Consider the following 14338-nt stretch of genomic DNA (forward strand, 5'->3'; position numbering starts at 1 on the left):
AGCATGCAGTAATATATCTGAAAACTGAAATTACATAAAATTTCTTCAGAGGAGGCAAGCAGAGAAATGGTGAATTTAAATGTTGTAGTGAGCCAATTAAAATATTGATAGTCTTGATCATAATCAATGACAGTGAAAAGAGTTCAATTACAAAAGTATAAGCCTATACACAAAGTAGCCATGCTTGTTCTGTGATCAGGGCAGTGTGATTCATTCATCCCAAATAAAATACATGAACGGAAATCATTTTGGCATTAAGCATTGATAGAAAAAATAGTACATAAAGGAAGAAAAGAGAAGTCATGAATAAAAGATCAGAGGAATAAATGTAGGGCATACTGTATGAATGAAAGACTAAAAAAAATTAAGTATTTAGCTAATAGTACAAGTCTTTTGTTGAAATACCTAAAAAGCTGTCTATGAATACAAGTGGACAACTCATTTTTAAATCTATGAAATGTTCACCAATTAGCTAGTCAATTAGAAAGTCATGTTCAAAAGCTGTAAATTGTTGCCTTGTATAATTGTACAACCTCTACAGTTATAAAGGTATTGTAACACACACATATTGACAAAAACTTGAATTGTTCAACTCTATAGAGCTTCAATAATTTGCCTGAAATTAGCATAGTACATAAGGTTATTCCACAGCAATTTTTCTACTCATCTTCTATCAATGTAATAGTGTGAACAATCTGTTCAAGGTTTTGCTTATCTCTCAAAATGGGATTGCAATACCTTTAGATTTTGCTGGTCGATATGTTCTCAATAAGTTGCCAATTATGGCAAAGATTTTTTTTTAAGTATATGCAGTGTGCTCTTTAAAAAATCCTGAAATAAATGGAACAATCTATAAAAAAATAGAACAATTTGCAAGCTTCTAAAAGTGAAATAATTTGGGATATATCAATCTATTTTGTGCACTTTTAACAAACTTAGTAAGGAGCCTTTACTGTTTTTTTGGTGGGTCAGGAGGGGGTTGGTTGAAAGAGACACGGAGTTGGCTTAAATATTTTTGCTCAAGGACAAGCATCCTGAAATAAATCCCTATGACTTGGCAAGGTCTCCAGAACTGTGGTTGCCATGACAAGCCAATTAGTATGCCATGCACAAAACAGCTGAATTACTGCATCTCTAAGGCTTCCTGTTTAGATTAGAGCAGGTTATCTGCTTGGGTGTGGAATAAATGAGTTTACCAAAGAAAAGCAATATATCTAAAATCATATACTGTAGTGACAAACAGAAGGTACTGAACCTCGGTAATAATAAAATACAACTGAGTGGGGAAAAAAAACAATAGCAGTTCAAAACAGAAACACATTGCTCATGGGAAACCAGATTATTTGCACCCAAATAAATTTTGGTTATTTTGCTTAAAATTTAAAATCATCTTTAATTGCTTTTGAAGTTATAAGCTCATTCCTTAAACTTCAAAACTATTTTTTGGCCACAAGACTGACAACTTCAAAGTTGACAATTTTATTGAAAGTTACTAAAAAATTGAATTTTTAAAAAAAACCATCTAATATTTTGCCTAATCCAATAAGCTATGGTTTAAATATTTTGCTTAATTGTATTTTACTTTATTAACCATAAAAATCGTTTTTGCCCAAAAATATTAATTATGATTTTAAAAAATTCTGATTGTTGTTTTACATTTTATTTTGTACATAGCTTGCTTTTTTGCAAGGTTCCACTTATTTCCTTCAACCTCTGACAACTGAATGATTATACATTATTTTATTTTAATTATGAGAGAATTTGGAAGGAATCTGGTTTTATTTTAGGCATTTTTAAAATCACAGTGTCACTGGTATTAAAACTACAGCTAGTCTCAACTGATGGTTAAGTGTCCCTTGAATTTAAAATTAAAAAATGGTTATCAAATTAAATATGGAATAGAATATTATGAATATGGAATAGTAAACAAATTACTGGTTTCATGTGGTGTTTAAGTACTAAGAAAGGGAAATTAACTTCTGCAGTACTACTTTGTTAACAGGAAATGCTACTCCCTAAAGCATAAAGTAGGACTGCACTGAAAACTCCATGATGCACAGCACTAATTCCGACAAAGCCTTCAAACCAGACATCTTTAACTTCAGTAAAATATCAAGAAAAGGGGGGGCACTACAGATTGTCAGTGTGCTGACATAATTTTAAATATGATTATCAGCATAGTAGTCCTAAATACTTATGCTCCTTCTTGTTAGTGTTGTGTCTTCAATTATTACACAAAGGTCTCAACAGTACATTTTAAGCCAAAAAAACACAACCATCCATTTAACATGCTAAACATAACTGCAGTGAATTAAAATGAGAGAAGCTGGATTAACAAACTGTTTTAAACTGCTAAAGCTGTGCTGGCAGCATTAAGCTGCTTAAGTTTCCACCGCTAAAAATATCACAATATTCTTAGCTTTGGCATACCTCAGAAAGCAGTATGATATCACATAGCTATCTAGTGCTGACAAATAACCAGCCCGAGCTGAATAAACAGGTCCCTGAAATAACCGCTTGCACACAAATTAAAGTTAGCACCATTTAACAATTGTACTAATAACAAATTCCTGAAAAATTATGACCATACTGAAAAATCAATTTCTTGTGATAAGCCTTTAAAAGTAAATCCATCAATACTTGCAATGAAGTTACTACAACTTAAGTTATAAAAACTTACTTCAAAAATAGCATTTCATTACCACATTTCTGATTGATTTGCCATTTCTAATTATGTCATTCATGATATATGGTAAAAAAAAAAGAAAGCACCACCGTTAGCGCTGTCTAGTTTAATGTTATTATTTGAAATATTTTGCAGATATTGAAGTAACTACCAATAAGATAAATCATCCTGCTTACCTGAGGTTGGCATTGTGTGTATCCGATTTTGTGGCAACAATTCGAGGGGCTGCTCTCGTCCAGTTACACCATCTGAGGAAAAACACGATTCAGTTTCATATATAGTCTGTAACATCTTTTTCAGGCGAGGCACTGTGGGCTTCAGTAACATGGCAAAGTCATCAAACACAATAGTTTTGAGATCTTCTTTACAATTATTAAAACTTCTAAGCTGGTGAGTATAGTCTTATCCACTAAATGTTGCTGCTGGAAGCAGTACATAAAAAAACCCAGATTCTTTTTAACATAGCCAAGCCTGGTGAAATGCACAGTGGAAGAAACATCCTAATTAACATTGAGATTTTCAGCCGCTATAGCAAATGGTCATCTTCCTTTGAGCAAGAGATGCATGCAACCATCATGGCTAGATAGGGAAAGCCTTTTACCAAAAAAAGAACCGTAAGTGTACTGACAGATGCTATTCAGTTTGAAAATATTAATCCTCTCACTGTCAATGATCGCATGCAACCATACAAGCTACCTAAAGTAATGAAAGCTGGCACATTTACATACAAGTTAACAATAATACAGCCTGAAGCAGACTGAAATAGAATGATAGGAGGGGTCAGCTATAAATAGGTCATGCATGCTCAGGGAACAAGGAACATGCATACAAACACAGGCAACCAATCAGCTGCGATAAAACAGAGTTTCCAAGCTCGTGCACACTTTTAACATGAACATTATTATCAAGAGTAACTTAATTTTTCTGTGCATTGCTTAAATACATTAATAGAAAGCTATACAGAAGCTACAACACAACAAAAATCTCTAATGTAATTTAAAATGTGTTTAAATGTTCATTTGATTACTTGTGTTAAAAATCAAAATCAGTCAGATCCAAGCATCCGTACATAAATAATAGTTCTTCTGGATCCCACAATTACATTAAAGCTTTCTGATGAGATTCGTATATATTTCAACCCTAACAGTAACTATTTCCTTTGGAGCTGTAGAGCAGTGAAGAGGGGCAAGAAAAAATGTCTTCATACTTGAAGTGTTAAACTTCAAAAGTGTGGCAATTTAAAACAAATTGGAAGACTAAAGGGCTTTGATAAAAGTAAACAACTGCTGAACTCAGGAGAGGATTATATTGTTTTTCCAGAAGTCCTGAATTAGTATCAACACATTTAACCATTAACCTATAATGGGGTTAGTGCACCTCTAAACATGCTGCTGAGAAATCCAAATTCCAATACTTGTATTTATCCATTTGATTTTGTTAACTTTATCTGTTTAAAATTCAAGAATAGTTCATAAATAGCAAGCAAAGCCTGTATTTACTCTATGCTTTTTGAAGAATACAATGGAGAAAAACGGTGAATATGGAAGATGAAATGTATGCACGTTGTTGCTCTTCCGACTAAATCATATTTGCAATATTTCCGTCATTGACCATACAACTAATAATCTGACTGCATTTATATAGACTATTTAAAATTAACAAAATAAACAACCAAACAGAACACTGACGGCAAATTTGAGGCACGTTCACCAAAGGGCAGCCTTGTAACTCATGATCACCTGTCCTCAATTTGTTTTGAAGAGTGCATCTTTAACTAGTTAGTACATAGCTTGGGTATTAATATTATACCTACAGAACTGTCTAAAGCACACTTAAGTGCAAAAGAATGTATCATGCATTGATTGTAAGATCACTGGAAGAACACAATACTCTGGCCTCTCAAACTGTAGCTGTTTATCCACATTGTCAGCTGCTTCTATCTCTAGATATTACAGCAAGTTGACATCAGACAAAAAATGTTTCTGTAGTCAATTGAGTTTTGCATTCTTCATGTTATAAGCACATTCTCTCTGATGAAAAATACATATCAACAGCAACATAGGCACGCTGTTGTAAAAGTGCACCTGACTACATACAATGCAGAAGTATGAAGTGCCTCCTCCACAAGTATCTATCTTACATAACAGTGATTCCACTAATTAGAGTGGGTAGTTTCAGGTTGAACTATAAAAAGCTCAAGAATATTTTCAAGTGGAAAAATACTGCAAAAGTATTGTTGAAGAACTTGTATAAACAGTGTAATAAGTGCCTTCTGGCAACACGTGGATGACATGGATCCAATTATTTTCGTCAGTCTTACACCCACGCTAAACTACAAATAGCCACAGTAAATGCCTCTTCTGCAGGCGAAATTGTATATAGCTTTATTCCCTGTTATTAACACCTTCTTGCACAGTCCTGTTGTGTTTACTAAAAAGCTCTGAGAATTAAAGCATCACTGCTGTGATGTTTAAGTCCCCTGTCCTTTAAAAATTAAAATGTTTTCCAAAGAACATTGGGGCTTTTATTTAACTGCACCGTAGTCGTCTCTAAATCAAAACAAAAATCTTGCACAAATGCCAAAATTGAAATAAATATTGATACACAAACAATAACTCCAGGACCATTTTGCACCCTCTCAAGGTTGAAACAGTGTTGATGATAACTCAAGAATTGACAAGATCATTTGCTTAATTAACCCAAAAGTATATAATAGTCTGCAATAAAATATAAATTATGAAGTATTCAAAATCCAATACATAAAATAAAAAATATATAACTCACATCTTATGAAAAGAACTGAACAATCATTTGAAATGCTCCACTGAAAATTATGGGCATTAATACAACATCAAATTGTTATGTGTTGTGAAAATGATTGAATTAAGTTGTACAGAATTTTATTCTGCATTGTATAATACTGTTCTTCAGTGATAAATATACAGTTTTGAAAGCCTGAAATGAAGTACTAGGAAAAAATCTTATTTATTTTAAATCAAAAGGAATATATAATGATAACTAGGATTCTCTATCTAAAATGACAGCAGCGTACTCCTGAATTTTCCCAAGTTTTGACTCCATTGTGTTTATATTTACAAGCTAGGTCTTTAACAGCAATACATTCCGGAATATTATTCATTCCACCTTACTCACTGCCAAATTATGATGCTGTTCCCGGTTACAAATCTATCCCAATGAAGAAAATATCATAAGTTTATTTGGCCCTTGTAATCAATGGGATGTCAATTATGGCACGTCCAAGTATTTCCCAGACAGAATATCTCATTACATTAAGAACCCTGTGATCATGATTTGTGCATGAACTGTAAGATGGTCACATTAAGCTTCACTGTCTTTAACTTCCTTTTTCCCAAAACTATACACTAAATGAGGATTATGCAAGAAAGTCTATTTTTCTTGACCATCAATCAACTTAAAGCTAAGACAAAATTGACAGAAGTTTAGCAAATACATAGAGATCTTGGAGCTTTTTTTTAAAAACAATGATGCTGTTCAACTATTAAAATGCCTTTGACACTCACCATCCATTTTGCCACTGCTTCTTCATCAACCTCTTCTTAACCTAATTGTAAATGTTAAGTTTCTTCACCAATTCTCAAACTCTAATTTTAACCTACCTAAGAGACCTCATCCCCATGAATGGATAACTATCCAAAGACTTTCCCAATATGCATGCTAACATCGTAAATCTTCATTAAAATACTGCTTATTTTCATTACTTGATTACTATGACATTCAAAGTGCCACGTAATAGTGAGAAAAACAGAAAATTCCAGAAATGGTGCAGACCCAAAACATTGATAGTTTCTCTTTCCACAGATGTTGCCTAACCTGCTGTTTTTCTAACATTATTTGCTTTTGTTGCAGATGTCAAAGTTCAAAGTAAATTTTATTATCAGAGTGCGTACATGTCACCATATACAACCCTGAGATTATTTTTCCTGTGGGTATACAGTGGCATACAAAAGTTTGGGCACCCCTGGTCAAAATTTCTATTACTGTGAATAGCTAAGCGAGTAAAAGATGACCTGATTTTCAAAAGGCATAAAGTTAAAGATGACACATTTCTTTAATACTTTAAGCAGATTACTTTTTTTATTTCCATCTTTTACCAGTTTCAAAATAACAAAAAAGGAAAAGGGCCCGAAGCAAAAGTTTGGGCACCCTGCATGGTCAGTACTTAGTAACTCCCCCTTTACAAGTATCACAGCTTGTAAACGCTTTCTGTAGCCAGCTAAGAGTCTTTCAATTCTTGTTTGGGGGATTTCTGCCCATTCTTCCTGGCAAAAGGCTTCTAGTTCCGTGAGATTCTTGGGTCATCTTGCATGCACTGCTCTTTTGAGGTCTATCCACAGATTTTCCATGATGTTTAAGTCAGGGGACTGTGAGGGCCATGGCAAAACCTTCAGCTTGCGCCTCTTGAGGTAGTCCATTGTGGATTTTGAGGTGTGTTTAGGATCATTATCTTGTTGTAGAAGCCATCCGCTTTTCATCTTTGGCTTTTTTAAAAATATACAGACGGTGTGATGCTTGCTTCCAAAATTTGCTGGTATTTAATTGAATTCATTCTTCCCTCTAACAGTGAAATGTTCCTCGTGCCACTGGCTGCAACACAAGCCCAAAGTATGATCCATCCACCCTGTGCTTAACAGTTGGAGAGGTGTTCTTTTCATGAAATTCAACACCCTTTTTTCTCCAAACATACCTTTGCTCATTGCGGCCAAAAAGTTCTATTTTAACTTCATCAGTCCACAGGACTTGTTTCCAAAATGCATCACGCTTGTTTAGATGTTCCTTTGCAAACTTCTGACGCTGAATTTTGTGGTGAGGACACAGGAAAGGTTTTCTTCTGATGACTCTTCCATGAAGGTCATATTTGTGCAGGTATCACTGCAATCTTCCTGAAGGTCTTTTGCAGTCAAACAGGGGGTTTGATTTGCCTTTCTAGCAATCCTACAAGTAGTTCTCTCGGAAAGTTTTCTTGGTCTACCAGACCTCAACTTGACTTCCACCGTTCCTGTTAACTGCCATTTCTTAATTACATTACAAACTGAGGAAACGGCTACCTGAAAACGCTTTACTATCTTTTAAGAGCCCTCTCCTGCTTTGTGAGCATCATTTATTTTAATTTTCAGAGTGCTAGGCAGCTGCTTAGAGGAGCCCATGGCTGCTGATTGTTGGGACAAGGTTTGAGGAGTCAGGGTATTTATAAAGCTTTGAAATTTGCTTCACCTGGTCTTTCCTAACAATGACTGTGAACAAGCCATAGCCCTAACAAGCTAATTAAGGTCTGAGAGCTTGGTAAAAGTTATCTGAGAGCTCAAATCTCTTGGGGTGCCCAAACTTTTGCATGGTGCTCCTTTCCTTTTTTTTACTCTAATATTGTACAAAACAAAAATAATACACTAATCTTGCTTAAAATGTTGAAAAGAGTGTTTCATCTTTAACTTCATGATTTTTGGAGATCGGTTTATCTTCTACTCACTTAACTATTCACAGTAACAGAAATTTTGACCGGGGTGCCCAAACTTTTGCATGCCACAGTACTCAGCAAACCTATAGAACAGTAACTGTACACAAGATCAATGAAGGAGCAAGAGCATGGAAGACAACAAACTGTGCAAATAGAAATATAAATAAATAGTAATAAATAACAAGAGCATGAAATAACAAGATGAAGAGTTCTTAAAGTGAGATCATTGGTTGTGGGAACACCAGAAATAGAATGTTTAGTTATCCTCTTTTGTTCAAGAGCCTGATGGTTAAGGGGTAGTAGCTGTTCTTGAACCTGGTGGTCTGAGATTTCCAGCATTAACAGTTCATATTAGTAACAGTTTATATTAGTAAAAGCTTTCATATTCGTAAAAGCTTTCACACGAGTGAGTACAAAAAGAAGAAAGATTATAACAATGTGTGTAAATGTTGATGAGGCACCTGATTACATTTTGGAGCTCAACACATCATCTGAGGTCTTTTCTTAACTTCACTTAATAGAACATACCTGTACAGCAGGGAAGACCTCCTTCCAGTATAATTTGAAGTGAATATCAACTACACTGTAGTTAAGTTGCTAATTATTTCTACTGGATGTTGCTAAATTCTACAAATATTTGACCTGTTTGGAATTCTATTAAGTTGCTGAAATGAAAAAGCACTGCATCTTTATTCTCTTCAATCACTTTTTAGTGGGCTAGAGATATTGCAAGCAGTTGCAGATTTGGAGGCGAGCGAGCGCGAGATTTTTAAAGTGAGCAGGGCCTTTTGGAACTTTTCTCCAATGGCAAAGTACCTGTAAAAATGAGATTTAAGCAGAGCTGACACTGTGTGAATGGGCCAGTGACAGAGCAGAGAGCATGGAGTTTTGGCTCAAAAAGTTTTGGTGAGAAGAGGCAGCGGCTTAAGGTAAGTTTCTTTCTTTATCTGTCTACTAGTGCATAGCTAGTGCAGTGAGATGGCATATAGGGTCAGTGGGGTGTTCTTCATGTCCGATGTGAGAGGCGGAAACTACATCTCCGTGAAGTGCATCCAACTGCAGGTCCTTATGGACAGTCTTAGGGACAGGTGAGCCCCCAGGGCCAGATGGGATATACCCCAGATTATTATGGGATGCGAGGGAAGAGATTCCTGCTCTTTTGGAAATGATCTCTGCATCCTCACTGGCAATAGGAGGGTGGCAAATGTTATTCCTTTATTTAAGAAAGGGAGCAGGGATAACTCTGGGAATTACAGACCAGTGAGTGTTACTTCAGTGGTGGGTAACTTATTTGAGAGGATTACTAGAGACAGAAATTTATGAGAATTTGGAGAAGCATAGTCTGATTAGGCATAGTCAACATGCTTTTGTGAGGGGTAGGTCGTGCCTCATGAGCCAGATTAAATTCTTTGAGGATGTGACAAAACACATTTGTGAAGATTGAGCAGTGGATGTGATGTACATGGATTTTAGTACAGCGTTTGATAAGGTTCCCCATAGTATGTTCATTCAGAACAACAGGAGGCATGGGTTCCAGGGAAGTTTGGCTGTGTCAATTCAGAATTGGCTTGCCCACAAAAGGCAGATGATGTTGATGGAGCGAATTTTGCCTGCAGACTGATGACCAACAGTGTTCTGCAGGGATCTGTTCTGGGATCCTGCTCTTTGTGATTTTTTTTTAAAGTGTCTTACATAAGGAAGTGGAAGGGTAGGTTAGTAAGTTTGCAGATAACACAAGGTTGGTGGAGTTGTGGATAGTGTAAAAGATTGTTGTTGGTTACCACAGGACATTGGCAGGTAGAGTACAACTCAGAGAAGTGTGAAATAACTCACTTTGGAAGGTCGGATTTAATAGAATCGAGTTAATGGTAGAATTCTTAGGGTGGAAACATGGAAGGATCTTGGGGTTCATGTTCATAGATCCCTCAAAGTTGCCACACAAGTTGATTGCGTTGTTAAGGGGTACGTATTGTTGGCCTTCATTAGAAGGGAGATTGAGTTCAAGAGTCATGAGGTAATGTTGCAGCTCTATAAAACCCTGGTTATACAACACTTAGAATATTATGTTCAGTTCAGTCACCTCATTCTAGGAAAGATATGGAAACTTTAGAAGAGGGTTCAGAGGAGATTTACCTGGTTGCTGTCTGGATTAGAAAGCATGTCTCATGAGGATAGGTTGTACAAGCTAGGGCTTTTCTCTTTGAAGTAGTGACTAGCTAAGCGTTTCCAGCTTTTCTGCTTCTACGTTAAACCCTGAATTTTACTATTCATACTGCCTTAACTATATATAATGTTTGCATCGTTTTTATGTAACAGAATGTCATCCATCTTCCAGATTCATAGTAAACTATCAAGGTTTGATCCTAACTTGCTGATCAATTAAGCAGATTTACAACAGACAGACAGATCAAGTGTGTTGAGATGTGTTGAGAATTAAAATGATAATTCTTTATAACAATAATTCTTTCATGACATATTAATTTCAGTTTGAACTATTTAAATTGTAGAATATTTCCCAGCACTGCCTTTGATTTCTTCACAATTGTCATTCTTGTGGCCATACACAATTCCTGTGAAATCAATTTAGAAGAGTTCCACAAAGCTGTTTAATTTTTGTAGTTGTGCGCTACCGAACACTGCATCCCCAATGGAGGTATAGTAAAAAGTTACTAATTCCAGTTGCTGTATAAACAGCTATGTTGCAATAAAGTAACTTCTCAAAGATAAACATAGATGAAACATCAGAAGTTTATCAATTACACAATTATCTCTATTCTTGCAACAAAGTTTGAAAAAATCTGCTGACTAAAATATTTACAAGAGCACGTTCTTTTAACTGAGTGCAAATATATCACTTTTAAACTAACCCCTTGGGTCAAAAAATCCAACTTAAAAAAAAAGTAACATGATTATATTTTCAAATAAAAGCAGCGACTTGCATACATACAGCACTTACGTTACACAAATATATTCCGAAGAGATAAACTTTAAGTCATAGAAGAAAAATTGCAATTTTGATGGATAAACAATTCCTGCAAAAGGACTTTACAGCCAGAAATGGAAGATTTAGGAAAGGAGTCCTAGTCAGTACAATCACATATCTCCAAGTGAAAAACTCTAGAGTGATTAGAAGTGAACATATTTTTCCACACATGGCTTATTGACATGTTGGAATATACCGTAATCTTGACAAGTATTAAATTTATATGATAATTTTAGAACTATATCTCTTCTAGCATGGACTTCTGCAAGTACGGCAAACATTTTAATATCTAGGAACCTGAAACTACCTTGCAAACAATTTGACATCACAATGATAATCCCTAAATGCTAAACACTGTGCACTACCTCAGGCCCTGCCAAAAAAGGAGTGAACATATTATTTCAACGCCAAGTTTCAAATGCAAAAAAATGAGATAAAGATTTTCCAGTCACAAATTCAAAATATTTTACAATGAATTTCATTGAAAGAAATCTCACTATTAGCAATATCCAGTCATGATGATCTTTATGTTTCTTCAGTGATATTCACCAAATGGATACACATGAGTAAGACCTTGTGGAGTATCCCAGCTCAAACACAAGCCAGGATACATATATCGAAATAAAAACAAAAAAATACTGGAAAGCAAAACCAGCAGCATCTGTGGAAAGAGGGGAAGTTTCAAGTCAAGGACCTCCATGCAAGCTGGGATAAATTAAACAAATTTCAAGATTACTTCATAAAAACATCAGAAATGATAGAGGGAGTAGGCTTTCTAACTCTTCAAACTTACTCTATTATTCAGAGAACAGTAGAGAATATACTTAGAGAAGGACTTGTGCTGCAGCCTATAAAACAAGAGATTGAGATATAGGAAGACAGAATAATCCAATAACTCATTTTAGCCAGCACTGACAATGCTTGGTGAATGGATTCTTTCTGTGCCATGTGATTTTAGAATTACTGTCCAATTTTAGAATTACTAAAACTTACATGAGAGCAATATGGAAAACAATAAATTATAATTTATTAGTTTAAAATTTAACAAGACTTATCACTGACTTAAGGCTGAATAAAATAAAAATTACACATTACTATACACAGAAATAGACAGCCTGCAGGAAGCAAGGGATCAGAATAAAATCTGATTACTGTCAATGATTAATCTCCACACTCTGCCAGAAATAATGCTAAGAATGCAAACAAAGCATCTCTTTCAAATGCAATTAGTGTGCAGGATGTTAATCTATAACAAAGAAATTCAAAGTATGATTCACGCAAAATGTGCACTGTCTCAAAAACATGAGTGTTAAAAAAATCTACAGAACTGGAAATCCAAATTTAAAACAGGAAATTCTGGAAAAACTCAGTACAGACAGCACAAAAGGTCACCTTTCACAATTTCCACCAGTTTTAATAAGATTCCAGCACCAGACACATATAACCTTCCTCTTTCAGCATTTCAAAGGGCCCTCTCCCCGGTTCAGACATCCATTACGACCAACCACTTCCAAGCTTATGGCACCTTCCCAGGCAACTAAGGGATGTGCAAATACTTTGATATCTTCCCTAACCAGATTCATGTACCCAACGATCTTTTCAGGTAAAGCAGCAATTTGTTTGCAATTCTTCCAATCTAGTTTATTGTATTTGGTGTTCACAGTGTGGTTTCTTCTACAATGGAGAAACCAGGGAGTGGGTGAATGCTTTGCCTCTACTCAGCCAGTAGATATGACCCTCAGCTTCTGACTGCCCGTCACTTTACTTCTCACTGCATTCACACAATGACTTGTATTGGATTGCATTCCCTTTTCCATCATAAATGCTGCTTGACCGAGTTCTTCCAGCAATTTATTTCTTGCTCCAGATTCCAGCATCTGCTATCTCTTTTTCCCCCCTTAAGACGGCACCAAGCTGCGTTCTCCATCAAGATCGCAATTCAAGAGTTAGTTGTTTTTCTTAAAATTCATAGGGATGGTTTTGTGACAGAAATGACAGTTAGAGGTCAGATTAGGGATTAGGGACAGGGATAAGGAGGAGTTACAGGTCAGACCTCTGCTCTGAGTCCAAAGTCCAGGGACATAGACAGGTGTCAAAGGACATCTGCAGTCCAGACTTCTGCTCCACGCCTGAAAGACAGTGATGTGGACAGATGAGGAAGGACATCTGTGGACGTCCAACTGTCCCAATCAGTGTGCTCCAGGATCGGGTGCGAGGAGGCATGAGGGCCAGTCAGTTAGTGTGCCCACAGTTCAAGACTGGAATTCGGGTTCCTGTCATCACCTGGTACAGGGGTCGATACTGAAGGTCGGAGCTCAAAGGTCAATCAAAGTGTGAAAGTCGAAGCCAAATGGCCAAAGCCTAGAGACCTGTCCTGGAGCTGGAGGACTGTGTGCATGCGCATGAGAGAGAGCAAAGGGGCTTTTTTGGCTTTTGTTTTGTTGCTTATTGGGTTCTGCTTTGTCGGCTCCAGAATGTACGCAAAAAGACACATTTCATTCTGTTTTGATGTGCATATGATAAATAAATTCTGAATCAGATATCTGTTGTGTCTCTGTATTGACTTCAAATTGTACTCATATCTTCTGGTTCCACACAGATTATTACCCTTTCCCCAGTTACCCAACATTTGGTGTCACCCAGAGACATCCTCTTTGTCCAGTTTATCTCTCCCCCACATTTGGTGTAATTTAAAAACTTCTCTCCTTGCGAGTTCGTACAAAGAATCCCAAATCTGAAGCATTAACTCTTACTTCCCTGTCCACAGCTGCTGACTGACCTACTCACTGTTTCCAGCATTTTACACTTGTATCTCAAACAAAAATCATGGAAAGGAATTTTAGCTAGGATCACAGAAGAAGGAAGAGAACAAATTCAGGAAACACAAGCACTCAAATAATATTATTTGCTTCAAGTAAACTAATTAAAACACATTACCAAATAAACCCCATTCTCCATGATCAACTTGCCACTGACCTGCTAATCCAAAACATCAAAGACAGTTTACAGTATTGTGCAAAATGGTTGAATGAACTGATCTGATCCAGTCTACTTGTTTACTTTAAAATGTTGTGTTGAATTTATAAGATGTTAACTAAATCAACAAAAAAAATCTTTGAAGCAAATTTACTGACAAAGGGTTTGTTGGCAAAAGGTTTATGCATCACTGAAAGAA

General features: G+C 36.0%; 1 protein-coding gene across 10 annotated transcripts in view; it reads right to left on the reverse strand.

The window, feature by feature from the left end:
- The window catches only part of hdac5 (histone deacetylase 5), a 330728-nt gene that overhangs the window by 172422 nt on the left and 143968 nt on the right, over positions 1 to 14338 (reverse strand). For 5 of the 10 annotated variants that reach the window (XM_063037383.1, XM_063037380.1, XM_063037381.1 and 2 more), the window contains one exon: positions 2863 to 2934. In XM_063037383.1, the coding sequence (XP_062893453.1) occupies positions 2863 to 2934 (72 nt within the window). Of the gene's footprint in view, positions 1 to 2862; positions 3350 to 14338 lie in introns of those variants that run through there. The other 5 variants (XM_063037377.1, XM_063037379.1, XM_063037378.1 and 2 more) reach the window with 3 other exon arrangements.

The sequence above is a fragment of the Mobula hypostoma genome, chromosome X1, assembly GCF_963921235.1.
Source record: "Mobula hypostoma chromosome X1, sMobHyp1.1, whole genome shotgun sequence".
NCBI lineage: Eukaryota > Metazoa > Chordata > Chondrichthyes > Myliobatiformes > Myliobatidae > Mobula > Mobula hypostoma.